Source organism: Perna viridis, chromosome 1, assembly GCF_037379345.1.
Source record: "Perna viridis isolate PV_CMFRI_1.1 ecotype Kerala chromosome 1, ASM3737934v1, whole genome shotgun sequence".
NCBI lineage: Eukaryota > Metazoa > Mollusca > Bivalvia > Mytilida > Mytilidae > Perna > Perna viridis.
In genome coordinates, this window is record NC_142445.1 from 4,876,818 (window position 1) to 4,897,428 (window position 20,611).

Consider the following 20,611-nt stretch of genomic DNA (forward strand, 5'->3'; position numbering starts at 1 on the left):
TTATTTTCGAAAAAACACCAAAAATAAAAAAGACAATTTTTTTGGGGGTGTGACCCTTTATAACTAGAAAAAAAAAAGCCCAAAATGCATCAAATCTGCTGATGCATTTTTTTTTATCAGAATTAAATAAGGAACACGGTAAAAAAGGAATAATTAAAATCAGAAGAAAAAAAACATTCTACATCTGTTTTGATAAAACACCTATTTTTACCCTTTTTGGCCCCTCATTCTAAAACTGTACGGACCACAAACTCCAATTTAAATAGGCACCTTTCTTCAGTAGTTTGTAAAATCATATAAAAAATTTCATAACAATTGGTCAACCACAATAAAAGTTATTGCATGGTAAGGTAGTGTCTACAGATGACGATGCTTGTGCCATAATGTTAAACAACCACAAAAATTTTAGATTGTACAAAAACTTTTTAAAAAAAGTTAAATTTTATTGTTGTTCACATTAGAAATCAATTTTGTACATATGTCAAATAATTAGGCTAGCTGCCCACACTCTTCCCTCTCCATAATTTTGTTTTTTCTGGAGATCCAGCACATATAAGATAAATGTTAAATGTTATCTCATCCAAGCCATGGACTCTCTCTGTGAACTTTCATAACAAATTCCACTTTTCTCTGCATATCAGCATTATAGATTCTTTTTGATCTTTCGTAGCTCAGTCTCTGTCTTGCTTGTGTTGGTTTCTCAAAGTACCTTCTCCTTCTCACTTGTTCTATAATTTTCTCCCTACTTAAAATCCTATTAAAGAAATAAAAGGTGCAACATTTAAAAGAGGAAAAACAAAACCATGTAATAGTTAAACCAATCACACTAAACCAAAATGAAACTAGAATGCCAGCCCCTTTTCAGGATCAAAATACCTTATCAGAGAAACTTCCCTACTGTTTCTGTTCAATACACAAAATGTAGTTGATATGTAATTCCTTTTATTCAGTTAATGTTTCAGGCAATTATTCAGGTTAATAATACTCTATCATTGCTGCAAATAAAAGTAAGATCTAGTCTGTCTTTAAATAAATTGAAGATTTAAGGAACTTCATTTTTTGCCTCAAAAGATGTTAAGTGATAAATTTTCTTTTAGCAAAGTTAGCTTTTGCAGAATGTGTCAAGACACATTAAATGTTTTAACCATGTTCCATAAAACTCACTCATCAATTGAATTCTTCATTTCATTAATATTTTAATAAATAGGAAGTGAGGGGCAGTAATTTAACAAAGTAAAATAAGTGGAAAATTCAAATTGATAAAAAATGTCTATTTTGGAAATTACATGCATCTAGGAAATTAATTTCTTAAGCTGAAATCTATTTTGTATTACATTATGTGAATAAATATTGTTAAATAGTTTCTGAATGTAATTGCAAATTAATGTTAGGGTAGCTTTAAAAAGTTGTGAAAAAGGTGAAATAAATATAAACTTGCAAATGTGTATGAAATTGAATACTGCTGAACTATCATATCTGAAATCAGTATTAAAGACTAACAGTCTGTCTAATCATTTGAGAACAAAAAAATCTAAGATTATAAGGGAAATGCAAATTTTCAATAGTTTTATTTCACATTATATAAATATATATATAAACCTTGAAATTTGCTGTATATGTTACTATTTTAACAAGGATCAAAAACCTCAAGTGCTAACAGCACTTCGATTAATGAATACATAATTGATACAAGTCACTGAAATACAAGGGCCATAACTTCTGTAAAAATCATTGAACCATAACTGTAGTAAAACTTAATTTGTAACTTCTCATAGTAAGACTACATACAAAAGATAAAATCAATTGGTAAACGCATTACAAAAGAAAGTGCGGAAAACTTTAAATTCACTGAAATTTCCTCCAAAGTCCAAGGGCCGTATCTACTGTAACAATCACTGAACCATAATTATAGTAGAACTTATAAAGAGAGGTAGACGAAAAACAACATGGCTATGAACAAATGAAATTAAAGACAGAGGATTCACCTGGGGTACTATTGAAAGACAAGCAAACGAAAGAGAAGAGTGGAAGAAACTTGTCAATGCCCTATGTGCCAATAGGCATAGCAAGGACTAAGTAAGTAATAATAGAACTTAATCTGTAACTTCTCATAGTAAGACTACATACAAAAGATAAAATCAATTGGTGAAAACATAACCAAAAAGTGCAGAAACTGTAAATTCATTGAAATTTTGTTAAGTCCAAGGGCTATCTCTTCCATAAAAATCAATCAACCATAACCATAATTGAACTTAATCTGTTACTTCTCATAGTAAGACTACATACAAAAGATTAATTCAATTAGTAAAAGCATTACGAAAAAAAGTGTGGAAAACTGTAAATTCACTGAAATTTTCTAAGTCCAAGGGCCATAACTTCTGTAAAAATCATCTAACCGTAACCAAAGTCAAACTTAATCTGTAACTCTTCATAATAAAGCAACATACCAAAAAAAAAACTTATTTGGTAGGAGAAACGTGGACTGACGGATGAATGCCGGCATTTCCATGTCTGCTCCTGCAGGGGAAAATATTGTAAATCAAGTTGTGACTGTCAATAATCTTTCTGCAGAAGGAAATTTCAGTATAAAAACATGAGAAAAATGCTTTATTTTCTGCAATGCTGAAAACAGTGTAAATATTGGTACATTTATTACAAACAAAACAGACACTGAGTATTATCTTACTTTTATTACTTTAAGACACCATTGTCTAAATAACTAATATGAAATAAAAAAGATCTTAAAACTGTTTCAAATGTTGCACGTGTCGGAGTACCTAGAAAGATACTGTCCACAGGAATGCAAAAACAAACAACATACATGAACACATCAGTTGTAAGCTGTACAGAGGGATCCCCTCAGGTAAACAAACATTAATAAGTTTCCTCACTGGGGAAACTAAACTTAAGATAATGGGTGCTAACCAAACTCGAACTACAAGATGTGTAAGCCAGGAGCACATTTTTGTATTATACAGGACAGTTAATGTGCTGGTTCCTGCTATTGAACTAGACCAATGCCTAAACCAAGCTAAGCAAAAAAAAGAACAATCACAGCATGAAGGTTTGAAGACTACAAATCAACAAATTTGGTGGAAAAAAAACAGACCAAAAACCATGCAATGTGCTTTAACATTCCAACAGACAAAACATCATGATACATTTACTCATTCTTTTTTACACTAAATGACTGGAATCCTAAAATATATGATACTGTAATGTGTGCAGCTAGTCTTAAGAGTTTTTACTCACAATAAATGATTGATTCTTTCATTTTGGGAGGCTACTATTGATTTTTTCTTGTCCCCTCTCTGTGGTGTTAGTGAGGCATAGACTAAGACGTAAGAATATCTTATCCACTTATAACTGGCAGCAAGAAAGAGATATACATGTACATTATTATTTTTGTTGTTGCATTTGAAAGCACATAATGCATTGCAGTTATGGACTACAATAACCATAAATATAAAAATAAAAAAAAAATCAGCTGAATACTGTATGCAAGCACTTATTAGTTTTACATGTATATTAAACATTATAACTTATTCTTTCATTCATACATATTTGTATGACACTATGATGAAATGGTTTTATCTTAAAAATATGAGTTGGTTTTCTAAAAAAAAAATCTAAGAAGACCAATCACCTAATTGTCCTCAAGTATAAGTTAATTGCCAATTATAATAGATGACTGTCTTCATTTCATTGTTTAATGGGTTGTTAATATAAATACACGAGTAGTACTTGATTTGAACAGTAGCCAAAGAAATCAAAAACCCCTTTAGCAGTATTGATTTGAGGGTGTGCCATAATCTTTCAATTAAATGCTAGCTGGGTCTGTTTAATAAACTTGTCACACCAACCCTACAGTCTGGTTGTGAAACATAGGGCTTTAGTAATAATGATATTATAAAAAAAAATCCATTAAAGTTTTTAAACTTCTACACTGAGTTTAATAATAAAAAAAACAAAAAAACATCTAGGTCCATGGTTTATGGGGAACTAGGAAGATGTCCTTCAGTTAGATATATTGAAGAATGCTTTATTTTTGTTTGAAACTCTTGAACGGTTCAGAGAAAAAATTAAGTACCATGACTTATAAGCTGATAATAAACCTAACAAACATGACATCTTTTTTGTCATCTTGGTTTAAAAGTATTGAAAACATTTTGAATGATTGTAGCCTGATTGTAAATTTGTCTGTAATAGTAAATGGCTAAAAAGCACTGTTGAAAAAAACTCTTCATGACCACTTCATCCTAAGTTGGTATTCCAATATTGAAAATGGTGCTAAAACAATGAATAACTGACTATTCAAAAAAGAACATGGTACTGAAAAATATTTTGATATATATTGCAACACTTTGTAAATTTGGATTCATAAATCATAAACTTCCTGTTGAAAGTGGAAGATGGAGAAACATATCAAGAGATAACAGAATCTGCCCTTTTTGCAGGGGTGGCAATAAAGGTGATAAATATCAATATATACTAAAATGTAGGTCCTTCATGATGGAAAGAAAAATATATATAGATAAGAAGTTTATAGTGAATTGCAATATTTAGAGTTTAATAAACTAATGAATACCAATGTAATGGGAGAGCATGATTTGACTCACAAAATTATACTCTGCCACTGAGGATCGAACCCTAGACCGCTCGGTGACAAGCCAGCGACAAACCAATTCGGCTTAAGAATTAATCCTTTAGCCAAGTCAATTAACTGGATATTTAAATCTCACTACCTACTACAATGCAGGTAGGCCGTCCTGCCACACCACAAAAAAGTCTGAACTCTGAAAATTGAGTCAATTTATCAGAATTATCAGTAAGAAAATGGATTCTCTTATTAGCCACTTACTTATTACCTTGATTTTATCCCCCACATTTAACCCACATCTTTTTATATGCTACTTATCTTTGTATCTACTTCTCTTACTTTGTTATTTATACTTCAAACTTTGTTCCTCACTGTATTTATCTTTCTTACTATTTTGTCTGTTTAGTATTTGTACTTCAATCTTTCTCCTCAACAACTGTACATTAATATTGTAAAATATGTGTGTTTTGTATACTAATGTTTCTACATAGGTTTAGCAGAATAAAGTATATATATAGTTAAATTGATGAACCAAACATGAATATCTCTAAGATATCAGTTCTTTTGTGTATGTTAATTCACATTAAGTTACAATAATTAGTAAAAAATAACTTTAAGATTTTTTGGTTAACTTACTGAAACAAAATTATTTTACTTAAGCTAAAAATCATTAAATAATATATATGAATGATTTACTATTCACTTGAACCAGGGACTTGAGATAAAACTCCCTGCTGTCATCCATAATTCTCTATGCAGCATCCGATGCATCTCTGTTAACCCTCAAGTTCAAATATCAATATTATCTTCATTTTTTTTCCATTTTACCAAAATAAAAGTAAAACAAAAACCTGTTAAATTATAAATAAGGGCAGACCAGAAGGGCAAACACATTACTAGCTGGCAAACAGCCCATTAAAATTGGACTCTGAACCAAATGGCTGTCCAATAAAAACTGAATGAGCCCTCTGTGGCTCTGACCACAAGAAGTCAATACCAAGTACTGCATGCAAGGCTAACGATTTACACTCAGCCAACCTGAAAAGGTATGATATCAAATAGGCTTGCAGAAATAGGTCAGGGAAGTGAATTCAAAGTCAAAGTAGCCTTAAAAATATTCATTTCATAAACTTAGTATGCTTAGTTATTCTGTTAATGGACAACAGTTTACCTTCCCTCATATCAATTAACTTATAAACCAAAACAATACATGGAAGTAAAATTTAGAAATGATACACATAATTTAATGTCATTATGTAATTCATTCCTTCTAATTCTATCTTAATTTTTAATACTGCATACTCTCCACAACTGGCACAAGCTATATAAATGCTTTATTTTGGTATTGCAGTAAGTCTGAGTAACAAAAACTGTTTCCTACATTTATCTGTTTACCTGTTCAAAGTTCTATATGCTGAGTCTACATCATTGTTACGAACAAGAACAGTTTTTGCTAAAAACATCGCATGCTTATGCTTTGACATTTTCCTACTCACAAAGGTGAAAACGAAAGTAGCCTCCCTTTCCTGCGTTGTCACAGAAGTGTTTGAATCGATGGTATGTTTAAAATTAAGTAAGCGGATTGTTAACGTTGATTATTTTGAGCCAAATCTTTACTATACCACTGGCCAAAAAGAAAGTTGGAACTGCGTGATATATACAACGATAATAACAGAAAAAGTCACCAATCCATAACAATTTTCAGATATCACACGTATAAAACAGAAGTTTATTCACTTTATCTTGCGACTAAATGTTAAGACCTCTAGTACTAAATATTGAATTCTACATTACAACATTGCCATTGGAACGATACTGGAACAAAATTTTAATTCCAGTATTGTTAACAATACTGATTTTCAAGTATTTGATCGCCAAGTACAGGAGATACGTTTTTTTTAAATAGCAAATTAACAAGTATTCATAGAACGGCTTCCACATTTGTATTGAATTGTTTTATAACTAGAAATGCGAGTCTTCAGTTTTCAGCTGGTTTGGGGAAACCCTAATTTAAATGTTTAAAACAGGTTCAAAACTTTCCTTTACAGAGGAATGTTTTTTAAAATATGATTTTAGGCATTGCCTATGAGGGACAAAGCTAGAGGTTGTCAAAATAATTATGATATTAGCTGAGGCATTTTTTTAGCCTCAGTTTGTTTAAGTGAGGTGACCAAGCAAAAAAACATTAGCCTCCCACGACAGCATATTGTTTAGACTAAGGGTCTGGAAACAGTCAAAAATGCCGGTCCTTGACCGACAAATTTTGCAAATGACTGACGACCATTTCCCAATATCGGACATGAAAAAATTGTCAACCCTTATAAATTACAGTGTGTGTGTTTTTTTTAGTGTAAAAACATCCTGTCTGCCTGTCTCCTGTTGTTTATTGGAAATTAATTGACAGTTGTGTGTCAAGTTTAGCTGATGTGCAGTCACCTGTGACTGTGATTTACCTGTAACTGATTAGTTGATTGCATAATTGAATTAACGATACACGTACAGCCCCATTGCATGTATGAATTAATTGAAGTAACTCAGAGAATTTTCATACATTTATTAGCTGATTAATTAAGAAAAAAAATTGACAAGTCCACCTTATTCCTGATGATCTATCAGAGGTAAAGAAAGCACATGGAACTGAAACTATGAATCAGTTGTAGTTAATAATTATTAATTCATCGATTGAATCGTTTTAACACAGAAGTCAACTGACCATTTCAATCAGTATACAAAATGTGTTCGAGATTTTCTTTTATATAAAATCAACATTTTTTTCATCACTCAGAAATTTTCTGCTGTTTGCCTATGTGATGAAAAAGTCCCAGAGATATGATGTTCTGTTTACATGTTGGAACGTCTACGTGCGGTGGAAACCAAACTCGTTCATTCGCTCTGATATTTTGTAAAAGACAGAGTATGTGATGAAATAACACAAATTCCAATATTTATCAATAAATAACTACATAAAAATGTTTTTTAAGTTTATTTTTGATCTGAGCATGTAAAAGACAGACACAAATGTCTGCTGAAGTTTGATAAAGGGTCCCGCATGGGCTGTTAAAATTTCCGGACCCTTTAATTTAGACTATGGTACAGATTATCTGCCAAGCTATTGCTGACTTGGTGCCATCATAACATCTAGCAACTGACATTTTGGAGAAGTCAATGCCAATGTGTATATGTTACACGTTTTAGTGGCGTTGTAATTGCTCATTTACTTTTGTTGCTTCGTACGTATTATTTTGGTTATTATATGAATATGTCTTGTAAAAACACAGGAAACCTGAACGTTGCCATGTGGAATGTCAATGGTTTTACTAATGATAAATCTGTCAATGCAGACTTTTCAAATGCAGTTTCAAATGTTCATATTTTAAGTTTAGTGGAAACATGGGGCGGCAATGACAACCCTGATATTGAAATTTCTGGATATAATTTAGTTTCTAAGAAAATCAGGAGAAAACACAAGAAAGCCAGGCGTTACTCTGGTGGAACATAAGGTTATATCATAATTGCACTCTTGATAGCAATATTGTTTGGATTAAACTTCACAAATCATTCTTTTAATTAGAAAAAGATACTATTTTAGGCGTCATGTATTTTTCACCTGAAAACTCATCTCGGTCTAACCAAGATTTGGAAAAATTATATTTCAAACTTGTCAATGATTTTGTGAAATATAGTTCACAAGGTGATAGAATTATTCAAGGCGATTTTAATGCCTACACTTATACTAAACCTAACTTCGTTTTTAACGATGATACTGAATATCCAAACCCTGAAGATCAAAACTACTTTTTAGATTGTCCAACTCCTAGAAATAATATGGATACTAAGCCATTAAACAAGAGTGGTAATTTATTGATTAATCTCTGTAGAGAAACCCGCCTTAAGATAGTAAATGGTCGCAAAATTGGCGACACATTAGGAAAATATACATGTAACACATACAATGGATGTAGCTTAGTAGACTACACCCTTATTTCAAGAAATATTTTTTCAAAAGTTTGTAAATTTGAAGTCAAAGACTTAACTACTATTTCTGATCATTGCTTAATAAATTGTAGCTTACTTACCTGTTTTCAAAACAAAACAAATAGAAATATTTTAATGGATCCTTGTCCAGGAAGGCATATCTGGGACAATGAAGCAATTGAAAAGTACAAAACCTATGTTCAAAGTGACCAAGTAAAAAATAAAATTCAAATTTTACTCTCAGACAAGTCTGAAGACTGCAGTATATCAGTAAAAAATTTAAACACACTTTTTCATGATGCTGTATCAATGTCTGCTAAATTCTTTTAAGGAAAACTTCAAAGCAAGAAAAACAAAACTAACAAAAAGAATGATTTTCTGACTCAAATCATGGTTTAAGGAATACAGTAAAAAGCTATATTTCCCTGGTTAATAAATTCCCAAATAATGGATCATACCGTCAAAAGTATTACTCTAATCTTTCTAAGTACAGGAGAAGATGTAAAAGTGAAGAGAAAAAATACAAGACAAAAATTTGCCAGGATTTATGCTCTAACATGGATAATGATCCAAAAACATTTTGGTCATTGATAAACAAAATAAACTGTCGTGCAAAAAATGAACGCGACGATATTTATAATAAAGAAGAATTTATTGATTTCTCTGTAAATATATTCCCAATAATAACTTCCATGCTTCAATATCAAATATGTTAACTAATATATAATCCAAACCTTAAATAATCCAAAAAAAAAAAACAACATTTAATGAAAATTTATATGAAGACCCATTCAGTAAAGACGAAATAAGGAAAGCAGTAAAAACTCTTAAAAATGGAAAGTCGATAGCTAGTGATCTCATATCAAACAAAATAATAAAATATGGAATAAATCATCTTATTGAGCCTGTATAAAAAATTTTTAACACGATTTTTAAAAATGGTGAGTTTCCAAAAATATGGAATGAAAGCTACATTTCACTCGTCCATAAGAAAGGGGACAAATCCAATCCATCAAATTACAGCCAATCTAGGTAAACTTTTTAACAAAATTTTATTGGCCAGAATAATGACATTTATTAATGCTAACAAATTAATCCATAATAATCAAATTGGATTCAAAGAAAATCAAGAACAACGGATCATCTTTTTACATTAAAAACAATTGTTGAAAAATCAAATAATGAAGAAGTATATGCAGCTTCTTAAGAAAGGCCTTCGATACAGTTTGGAGAGAAGGCCTGTTTTCAAATACTTAAAATTATTATTTCAATGTATCAAGAACCTTGTAGATTAAATTTCAAACAAGGTTTAAGTAGGAAATTTGTGTCAAAGTGTGGAGTCAAGCAAGGAGATGTTCGTAGACCCATTCATTTTAATTTATATATAAATGATTTAATTTCAAAACTTAGATAAAGCGAGTTGATCCTGTCATTATCGGAAATATCTCAATTAACTCACTATTATACGCAGATGACATTATATTATTATCTAGTACTCAAACTAGTCTTCAAAGAGTAATCAAGGGAACCAAGGTTATAGCGGTAATCAAAAGAATGTAATCCAGGGACAAAGACCAGACGTGGAAAACAGACATACACAACAAAGAACATAAAGTAACTAAAATCATACATACAAACTAACAAAAGTAAATGAGCAACTTGGACTCCACTGAAAACTGGGAGCATGGACCTGGTGCACCGGTAGGGTAAGGTCCTCTGCTTTTCTAGAAACACCCGCTGAGTTGCTCATAAAAAGTCAAGTCCGGGGTAGACAAACGAGGAAAGGAAAACTGTGACCTGTTGAATAAATCAGTTTTCATGGTGCAGATGGCTACACCATAACGATCCACAAATCATGTAAATTAAATCAAATTGAAGATGAAACTCATTTCTTCATACACTGTCCCACCTACATTAACTATAGAAATGTGTGCAAAGCATCGTCCTTGAAATGCCCTTGTCCTTACTGTCAGATAAAATATTTAATCTTCTCTCATCAACACGTATCAACTGTGTAATCAGGAAGACAGAAATCAAATGTTTTCACCATGTTTGATGTATTATCTGTTATAATAGGGTTTATTTTGTTGGCCATGTTGAAGGTAGTTATAGCCTCTACTCCTGTCAGCCCAGTGTTAACCCTTAAAATATTTACAGGAAATGATAACTGACTTCATACACCAATCCATGAAATGATGCCCTGTTGTCCCTAAAAAAAAAACTTGTCTTCTTGTTAGACCAGAGATCAATGGTCAGACATACACTTTTTAAGTGCAATTCTTCTTTCAATATTGACTTACGCATTTTCTGTCTATTTTTTGTTAAGATGTTTTGTTGATGTTTCCTGCTAGGAACTTGACATTTCAGGTTTGATACCGCAACAAAAGCTTTATACTCCAGGTTCTCTACAGTGGACAGAGGTATCAGGTTTCCTGCTAGACCAGCAGATATAATTTGTTTGCTAGGGTCACTGGATGAATATTTCTTTGTAGGTCTTTTTGGAATAAATTTCTCAACTCTAAAACAAAATTTTAACTTCCCTACCATGGATATATACACTTTCCCATAGTTTCATTTTAATTGGTGCAAGCATTTTTGAGTTATTTTGTGAAAACTTGAAAAAAATTCTATTTTATGAATAAATTTTAATAATTCAAAAAATGAAAAACAAAGTTTCATTTTTATTGATGAAAACGTAACGAATTATTATGTGAAAACTTAAGGACAGATGGGTGGAAGGAGGAGATTAAAACAATTCATCTCCCCTTCAACTTTTAGATGAGGAGCATCAAAAGAAGCTATTAGGTTATTACAAAAGATGCATTTTCAATCTTTTTTATTCCTCACTGTTTTATGTGGGTGGGATTGACTGAGGGTTGGAATATGTAGAGAATAAATCGGCAAGCAGACAGACTGAAAATAGGATAGTCATGTAGAATTTCATTTCCAGTTTTCATTTATGTATAATTTTAACTGATAGATTTACACTTAATCTATTCAATAGTACGAGTGTGTTGTTAATCTTTTTATTGGTATCAATTTTCATGATTGGAAAATCATTGAGAGAGATGCAAACTGTACAAGAACTTACAGTTTGTGGTTTGTGGGTCATTTAAAATAGGACAGTTTTTTCAGCGTTTCTAGTGTCTGTTAGGGTTAAGACACTTATTTTAATTGCCTATACAAGAAATAGTCCTGTCAGTAATAAATCTTCCAAATGAAACATCCACTGCTACTTTATTGGAAAGTGGTAAAAACTTGTCAAGTTATGTCAAGTGTCACCTTTATGACAAACTTAAACTATGGAAAGAAGGACTAATTTTTTTCTAAATTCAAATGTTTGTTTAGTTACAGGTTGGGTAAGTTAATCAAAACTGAGCTTTTGAATTTCAGTTTTGAATTTTTATATTTTTATTTTTGCCTCCTGCCTCTATGCGGAAGGGACATAGAATTACTGATGTCAGTCCATCCAGTCACACATGTGGATGCAACTCCTTGGAAACTGCTTGACAGATTTTATTCAAATTTTGTAGGATTGTTAGTCACCATTTGTAGTTGATCATATTTTGCAGCAATATTGATTCAACAAATTTTACAGGAGTTATTGGACTTTTGCACTTCAACTTTTTTGCACTGCCGGGGAACATACGGCTTCACGTTGCTTGTTTACCAAGTGAAAACCTACTGAAGGGCAGTTTACACTTCATGAGTTGTAAAGTGGTTTACAAACAAGCATAAATTATCCCAAGTCAGTTATGCAAGCATAATTTGGTATAAAAACAATCCATATAATTTAATTTCTAATTGATAACAGTCCAAATTGATCCTAAATTTGAACTTGATTTATTATGAGATTATTTGAATCATGACAAGTCCATATTATTGACATCACAGTACCAAGTTAGTTAATTTATACAAAATCTATGTAGCCCAAAGAGAAGCAACCAGTCAGAAGACTTATTACAAATCAAATTAAATTGTTATTATGACATACTTGTGAGTATAATCAGGATATCTTACATGTTGGCAGCTTAATGTGTTCACACAAGTGGAACAGAGGGGAGCAAGAATGAATAATTCTAGCTACCATCTTTGATAAAAAATAAATGACTTTTACAGACCTGTCAGATTTTAATCAATCACTCAGCTAAGCTGTTGCCACATTATTGTTACTTTACCTTGATTAAATAACTTCTTTTTTCTTTTTGTATTAAGGTGATACATTATGTTTGGGGGAAGTAACCCTCCTTCTGGGACAACTGGATTTGGAGCAAATACTAAACCTGGTAAGATCATAATCAGAACTAAAAGTCAAGCATAGTGTGTTGATTTTAAATTATACCACTACTTGTATTTAGAAATTGATATTTACAACAATTAGCCAGATAGATGTAAAAGAAGCACAAAATGTTGACACAAGAAAGATGTAAAAGACTCCCAAAATATTGTATTTGACACAAAAAAAATATGTAAAAGAAGCAAAAAATATTGTATTTACTGGTACAGTGGGTTGCAAATCTGTTAATTGCATAGAAACTAGATGAACAAAGACATTTTCCACCTTATCCACTTAAAAAAAATCCTCTTATTTGCATAACATTAGACCAAAAATTACAAAATTCCTCTTAATTACATGAATATTTTTCCAAATTTACTGAAAAATGTATCTAAATGGGTAAAACAACAAAATATTAAATACCTCAGTTTTCCAAAGAAATTTGTTTTAACAATAGCGTTTCTCTTACTTTTGACTAGATATTATTTGAAGGCAGGAATCTAATGAGACATGAGAAAAGTATATATCACCACTTAGACATTGAAAATATAAGATATTTTTGAATAGATAATTTCTGTTAATTGCATGTTCTTTTTTGACAAATAGGCTAAATGAATAAAGGAATCCACTATACCTGAATCTTCTTTCTGACTTGGATATTGGTTGTAAAAATTTATAGTAATGTGATAAAAATAATTACACAATTTAATTCATTGTTTACAGAAGTTCATATGTCATCATTTACATTCATTTTATTGTCATGTACAGGTGGATTTTCATTTGGAACCCCAACAGCAAGTACTGGTACTGGGACGTCTGCAGGTTTTAGTTTAGGTGGTACACCACAGCCAGCAGCATCAACTGGGACAGCAGGATTTAATTTTGGTGGTAGCACTGCTCCTCCAGCATCAGGGACTTCTGGTTTCTCTTTTGGTACTAGTACACAGGGTTCAACTACACAAGCTTCAGCTGCCCCATCAGGCTTCTCTCTTGGAGGGACACAGGCATCATCTACATCTGGGTTTTCACTTGGAGGAGTAACACAGACAGCAACACCATCAGGGTTTTCACTTGGAGGTTCAACAACACAAAGTTCAGGATTTTCTTTGGGTGGTACTCCACAGACAACAGCTGGGGCACCGACTGGGATCACATTAGGTGGAACCACACAGCCAGCAGGTAAATTGCACTGATAACAACGCTGTGACTTTAGTTTAAATATTACATTTTTTTTGTCATATTTTTTATCTTTAAACTGCTTCAAAATTTATGTAAGAACAAAGAAACCTTTGCATGAAGATATTTTATTCAAGTGCTTGGTTGACTGATATAAATTAAGTGCATAGAGTACATGTAAATGACATTAAGTCCTGCAGTCCTCTTCACAAATGATCTGAAGTCTAAAATTACTCTGAAATTAGGACATCATAATAGATCGAAGTATTGTGACATCATAACTTGTGACTAATATTACTCTTACGATTTTTTGTTAAAAGGGCTCCTGTAGTCTAATCCTTGTAAATGTATAGTGAAAAATGAAGCTGATGTTCAGCTAATTACAACAGTAGAATTTTACATGTTTTTTTGCCAGGAATTATACAAGGATTGTCCAAGAAATAAATGCCTTTGTAATGAAAAGTTTGTCACGGGATTGTGTTTTAAAGATGGAAATTACTGTGTCAAATCTGGTAGAAATACGACTAAAATTCAATTAGAACCAAAAAAAAAAAAAATAATGAATATTCTTTTTTTTTTATATACAAAGTGTGTTTCCAATATACACGTCCTGCATTAATGTAGGATATTAAATAACCTGTGGTTTGATATTTTGATACAAGTTTTTAAGATTTTCTCTTTCTAAGAATTCCCATTCCCCCAAAACTTTGGGATATCAAGATTATCATGTAGTATTTTGTAGGATTATTTAAGGTAATTGATGTATGATTTAAACAGGAGTCACTATTAACAACTATTTACTGTTTACATGACTGAAGCTATTAAACCAATACAACCAAAAATTATAAACAAGACTTATATAACTCAGTTTAATCCAGTTTAGTTAATTTGAGTATCATTATACAACAAAAGAAGAAAGTTGTTTTGAAGGTGACAAAAGTATAGTTTTACCTCCTTGGTTCAATTTAAAAATCTGATTTTGAAGCTGCTTATTATTCAATTAGGTCATAATATAAAAAGTTTCTAGATTCTCATCCAACTTTTCTGACAAAATTGAGCAAGATGTCGAATTATATTTTTTATTTTTTATATTTTTTCTAAAATAAGTGTCTCTCATGCTGAAAAACTAGTGTTGTTATCATCATCTATGTGTGCTTGGTGATTGATTTTACAAGCACAGACATACTGAAACAGCTCTATTAAAGTATATGTGTCTCTACTGCTACACCAGTACCAGTTTTCATCAGTTTGGAAAACTATGATTTAGAAACTGGAAATTAATAAATAACAGTTATTATAAATCAGGTCGGGACAAGACAAGGAGTATTTTCAGAAATTTGAGTCAGGGATTATATTTTTAAAAAAATAAAAAAAACATCTGGGTAGGTGTGGAAAATCAGATTGGATAGGGATGAGAATCTAGGAATTGTTTATGGCTTTTTTTGCTCTGTTTGATATCCTTTGCTAACACAAGTAAGAGGTAAAACTCTGTGCTGAATGGACTAAGACTTCCAGGATTATTTGAGAAAATTGTTTTTGTATAGGATAATTAGACCATTGTTATAGATAGTAAGATTTTATCTTGCAAAATCTGTTACTCATGGACATTGTCATTATAGCCACAGCAGCCAGTACCGGCCAGACAGTAGGTTTTAATTTGACTGGTCAGACTCCTCAAGCAGCTCCTGCCCCTTCGGCTTCTGCTGGTTTCAGTTTATCTTCACAACCTACTCTTAACCTTGGTAGTTTGACAACAAAAACAACACAACCAGCCACACAGCCAACAACTACACCATCTACAGGTATTCAACTCTCAGAAGCTTAAGTTTTCTCTATATATTGGTATTCATATTACAATTTACTAGTTTTTTTCCTGTGTCTTCACATTTTTTTCCTGGCCAAAAAGTTTGCAGGTTTTCATATTGTGAGGTGGTGGTCAAATTTTCTCAATCATAGTCATAGCTGTCATAAAGAGGCCTTTCAAAAGAGCATAATTATGTTAATATATTTTAAGACAGGTTGCCTTTATATAGGAATAATGAAAAAGTGAACAATCTACATGAAAAGGAATTACATAGAAATAAAATATAAATAAAATTTAGAACAATAAAGAATACTGGCCTTTATATTTTACATAGAATCCTGATACACTGCACAAGGTTATCTAGATAATAGTCTTTAAGACAGGTTATTGCCAAATAAACAAGTGTTAATTATTGTAGGTGTTTTTGGTGGAGGTCTGAAGTTAGGGACAACCGCAGCTGCCTCTACTGCAGCAACAACACAGCCATCCTCAAACCTTGGTGTTGCTACTGGATTTGCATTCGGTGGAGGGAGTGCTTCAGTAGCGCCAACCTTGGGTGGGCTTGAGAAACCAAAGACAACAGTAGTAGGCTTCTCACTTCCCACATCTACTACTGCTACTAGGTATGGTTACTACATAGAAATATATACAACTCATTATATATACTATAGGGGATATAAAAGACTCATGATTTTTACAGATAAATGTTTTTAATTACATTTTGTAATGTTATGGGAATGAGCACTTGAGAACACCATTATCCTTAACAAGTCGTGAAAGAAAATGTAACATTTTTATTACTTTTTTTTTTAGTTCAGCAGCACCAGGTGCCCCTGCTGGTGCCCCAACAGGTGCCCAGAAGCAGATAAATTACCAACAACTGGAGGAAAATATCAACAAATGGATGCAGGAACTGGAGAATCAGGAAAAAGAATTTTTAGAACAAGCCACACACGTTAATGCTTGGGACCGCTTACTGGTGGAAAATGGTGAAAAGGTTTGCATATAGAATAGTGTTACAACTTCAACCTTTATTGGAGGTCATACACCTAGGTCTTACATTCTGTGTGCAGTGTTGATATTTTTTATTAAAGATTTATCAGTCTTTGTTCACAAAATATAGTGATTAAATCAATATTTCACTTCCGAATAAATGCTTAACAACTTAAAGTAGTAAATCTGGCTAATTATTGGCAAATTTCTGTAAAGGAGAAATATTTTTATGGTATTATTATAGGGTTATTGCATGAATATTGGTGAATGTTGGCTGGAAAAGTGATTATATGTATTAGAACTGTTAATCTTTAATCATTTTCTTGACAGAACCAATAAACTTTAATTTTCACTCAGTCCTGTAAACTATCAGATGAGTCTATTCGCAAAATTTGCCTATACTTTCTCAGCTAGTTATAATCACTACACAACTGGAAGGTTAATAGAGCATTGAAGTTCTGAGTTAAATGTAGTCAATCAATCCAAATAAGTCGTTCAGGTTTGACAAAGTTTGATACCAGCCACTTCCACCATGTTTAAAGTCCCTCAGTTTACAGTTGTTTACTTTTTTGCTGATTAATAAAGCTTCCACTTTGCTTTTGTCAACTATTTCATTAACCTGGGTTTGTTCTTTTTCTATGGCTTTGACCCATATTCCTCTGTGTAAAGGATATGTGATGTCCTGTTCCTCCATTTTATTTTGTTTACCAGACAAGTGTGGAATATGAGAATCTTCATTCAAAACGTCTCCATTTTTTTCTAAGAATATATAAAAAAGAGTGAGAAACAGTAAGATATCAGTGCATACTGCATTTTCAATTCTGTTAAAAAGACAAATTTATATACTGTACAATAAGTATCTCTATACTAGTATATTTAATCATATATTTCAGTCTGTATTATGAAATTGAATATTTTTCCCTTGTTACAGATTACCTCCCTTAACAGTGATATGGAAAGGGTCAAAGTAGAACAACAGAAATTAGACCATGAGTTAGATTTTATAAAATCACAACAACGTGAGTTAGAGGAACTGTTAGTGCCATTAGAGAAATCTGTTGAGGAACATCCAAACATCAGCTTCCAACAACATGCTGATTTAGAAAGGGAAAACACGTAAGTTAATACTGATACCTTAAATAATCTCTTAATTAGTTAACTTTATGTTCCAGTAATCTTTGTATTAACTTTTCTTTTTATGAGGCCACTTTTCTCATTTTCTTTAATTTTAGAATTTTCGTTTCAAACACCTGTATAAAATGAATTTTAATTCTGAACGTCATGAATACTAAACTAAATGAAAGAAGAGAAAAAGTAAAAGATAACCAATTATTCTATGTGAGGTTTTCTATTAAAGTAGCTGTTTCATTTTTTACTCACAATTTCATTTCAAAATACAACTTGAATTATAACATTTGCATAATAAATATTACTGACTTGTTTGCTATAGATTTATTCTTATACATGTAGATACCAGTTATCAGAGAACATAGATGCCCAGTTAAAGAGAATGTTACAAGATCTGAAGGAAATTATAGAACACCTTAACACCTCAAATGCCAACCAAGATAACACAGATCCTGTAAGTTATGATAAAGCACAAAAGTATAGTATGTTTATCCTGCCTGTGTACCTGGTTAGAGTATGTTTACTTGCAAGTGCACCTGGTTAGAGTATGATTATCCTGCCAGTACACCTGGTTAGAAAATGCTTACTCAGCCAGCGTACCTGGTTAGAGTGTGCTTTCCCTGCCAGTACACCTGGTTAGAAAATGCTTACTCAGCCAGTGTACCTGGTGAGAGTGTGCTTACCAAGCCAGTACACCTGGTTAGAGTGTGCTTTCCCTGCCAGTACACCTGGTTAGAATGCTTACCATGCCATTGTATCTTGTTAGAGTATGCTTACCTGGTTAGAGTGTGCTTTGTTATCTTGTTAGGGTATGCTAACCTGGTTAGAAAATGCTTACTCAGCCAGTGTACCTGGTGAGAGTGTGCTTACCAAGCCAGTACACCTGGTTAGAGTGTCCCTGCCAGTACACCTGGTTAGAATGCTTACCATGCCATTGTATCTTGTTAGAGTATGCTTACCTGGTTAGAGTGTGCTTTGTTATCTTGTTAGAGTATGCTAATCTGGTTAGAGTGTGCTTGGTATCTTGTTAGAATATGCTTACCTGGTTAGAGTGTGCTTTCCCTGCCAGTACACCTGGTTAGAATGCTTACCATGCCATTGTATCTTGTTAGAATATGCATACCCCGCCAGTTCACTTTGTCCAAGTATGCATACCCTGCCAGTATATCTGGTAAAAGTATGCTTACCCTGTCAGTGCACCTAGCAAGAGTGTGCTTACCCTGTCTGTACACCTGGTTAGGGTATGCTTACCATGCCAGTGCACCTGCACAAGTTTAAAGTAAAGAGCAGCATTAGTAGATACTTTTAGTTCCTGGTTAACTGAGTAATGTTCAGTGTTCTTCTCAACATTTTTATTGCTTGGTCTTTGCTCCTTGACTTTCAACTTAAAAAATTGTTATTGACTTATCCAGTTTTCCTAACATACTGTGTATTTTTTTGTAAATCATTGTAATTTTTATTGTTATATTACCCATGTAATTCCCATACTTTCCTGTATTTTTTCCAATTTTTACATGTGATAACAATGCATGTCAGATGAGGTTTGAGGTAATGGAGGGAAATGACACTATTGAACTGATTCAACAATTCATTTGCATTCTGTAAAAAGATATGAGAAGTATTTTGTGTTAATTTCGTGGATCGTTACGGTGTATTCATCTGCACCATGAAAAGTGATTTATTCAACAGGTCATAGTTTTCCTTTCCTTGTTGTCTACCCCGGACTTGACTTTTTATGAGCAACTCAGCGGGTGTTTTTAGAAAAGCAGAGGATGCTTACCCTACCCCTACCGGTGCACCTGGTCCATGCTCCCAGTTTTTAGTGGAGTCCAAGTTGCTCATTTGCTTTTGTTACTTTGTATGTATGATTTTAGTTACTTTGTGTTCTTTGTTGTGTTTTCCATGTCTGGTCTTTGTCCCTGGATTACATTCTTTTGATTACCGCTATAACCTTGGTTCCCTTGATTACTCTTTCATCTTTTACAGATATTCCAAATCACACAGATACTTAACTCACATATGGATTCCTTGCAGTGGATTGACCAAAATTCAGGTACATTTTATAACTTCCCTGAAAAATCAACTATAAACCAAAAATTTTTTGGATTAAAAAAAGTTGCTTTTTTATTGGGGGACAATGTGACAATATTGTTATATGGTGAATAGAAAACAATGATATTTTATGTAAAAATAAATATAACTTTCAATTTTGATGTTGTAAATTACCCTACAGAGCTCTAATGGATGTTTTGGTCACTATTGATATCTGATGAATTTGATTTAACAATTGAAACTGTATGCTGTCTATTCTTATAGCACTCCTCAAGAGACATGTAGAAGATATTTCTAAACAGATGGAAACTCAAAGAAAGGAACAAGAAAGGAACTTTAGACTTGTTTACAATTAATGATGCGAATGGCAGTCACAGAAGACTTTATCTGTGGGAAGAACTTTGGATTGGTGTTGTGCACCAATCTGTTCACTTATTCATATGTACAGACCATCATCATCCTTGTTGTGTACTGTGACAATGTTGAATTAAAATGAATTCAGATTACCACAAGAAAATCAATAAATGTCTTTGAATATAATAAAAAATTCTTACATCTTCTATTTTATAACAGGTCACCAACTTAAATTGGTAGTGGTAATTTTTGC

The 20,611-nt window shown here is 32.4% G+C and overlaps 2 protein-coding genes across 4 annotated transcripts; one reads left to right on the forward strand and one right to left on the reverse strand.

Moving 5' to 3' along the window:
• Positions 1-403: 403 nt before the first annotated feature.
• On the reverse strand, positions 404-6,137 carry LOC148626954 (small ribosomal subunit protein bS21m-like). Its single transcript, XM_088564732.1, has 2 exons — positions 5,996-6,137; positions 404-754 (listed from the first exon to the last, which is right to left on the reverse strand). Exons 1-2 carry the CDS (start codon positions 6,082-6,084, stop codon positions 577-579), a joined length of 267 nt encoding a protein of 88 aa, XP_088420858.1. The 5' UTR covers positions 6,085-6,137; the 3' UTR covers positions 404-576.
• Position 6,138: 1 nt separating this feature from the next.
• On the forward strand, positions 6,139-20,561 carry LOC148626955 (uncharacterized). 3 transcript variants are annotated; one of them, XM_088564663.1, is made up of 10 exons: positions 6,139-6,157; positions 12,791-12,861; positions 13,620-14,030; positions 15,647-15,829; positions 16,250-16,454; positions 16,645-16,828; positions 17,756-17,940; positions 18,295-18,406; positions 19,939-20,005; positions 20,269-20,561. In XM_088564663.1, the coding sequence occupies exons 2-10, from the start codon at positions 12,801-12,803 to the stop codon at positions 20,358-20,360; spliced, it is 1,500 nt and encodes a 499-aa protein (XP_088420789.1). In that variant the 5' UTR covers positions 6,139-6,157; positions 12,791-12,800; the 3' UTR covers positions 20,361-20,561. The 3 variants fall into 3 exon arrangements, with proteins under 3 accessions (XP_088420789.1, XP_088420782.1, XP_088420786.1); XM_088564656.1 differs by lacking the exon at positions 6,139-6,157 and adding an exon at positions 6,168-6,314; XM_088564660.1 differs by lacking the exon at positions 6,139-6,157 and adding an exon at positions 10,970-11,063.
• Positions 20,562-20,611: the final 50 nt, after the last annotated feature.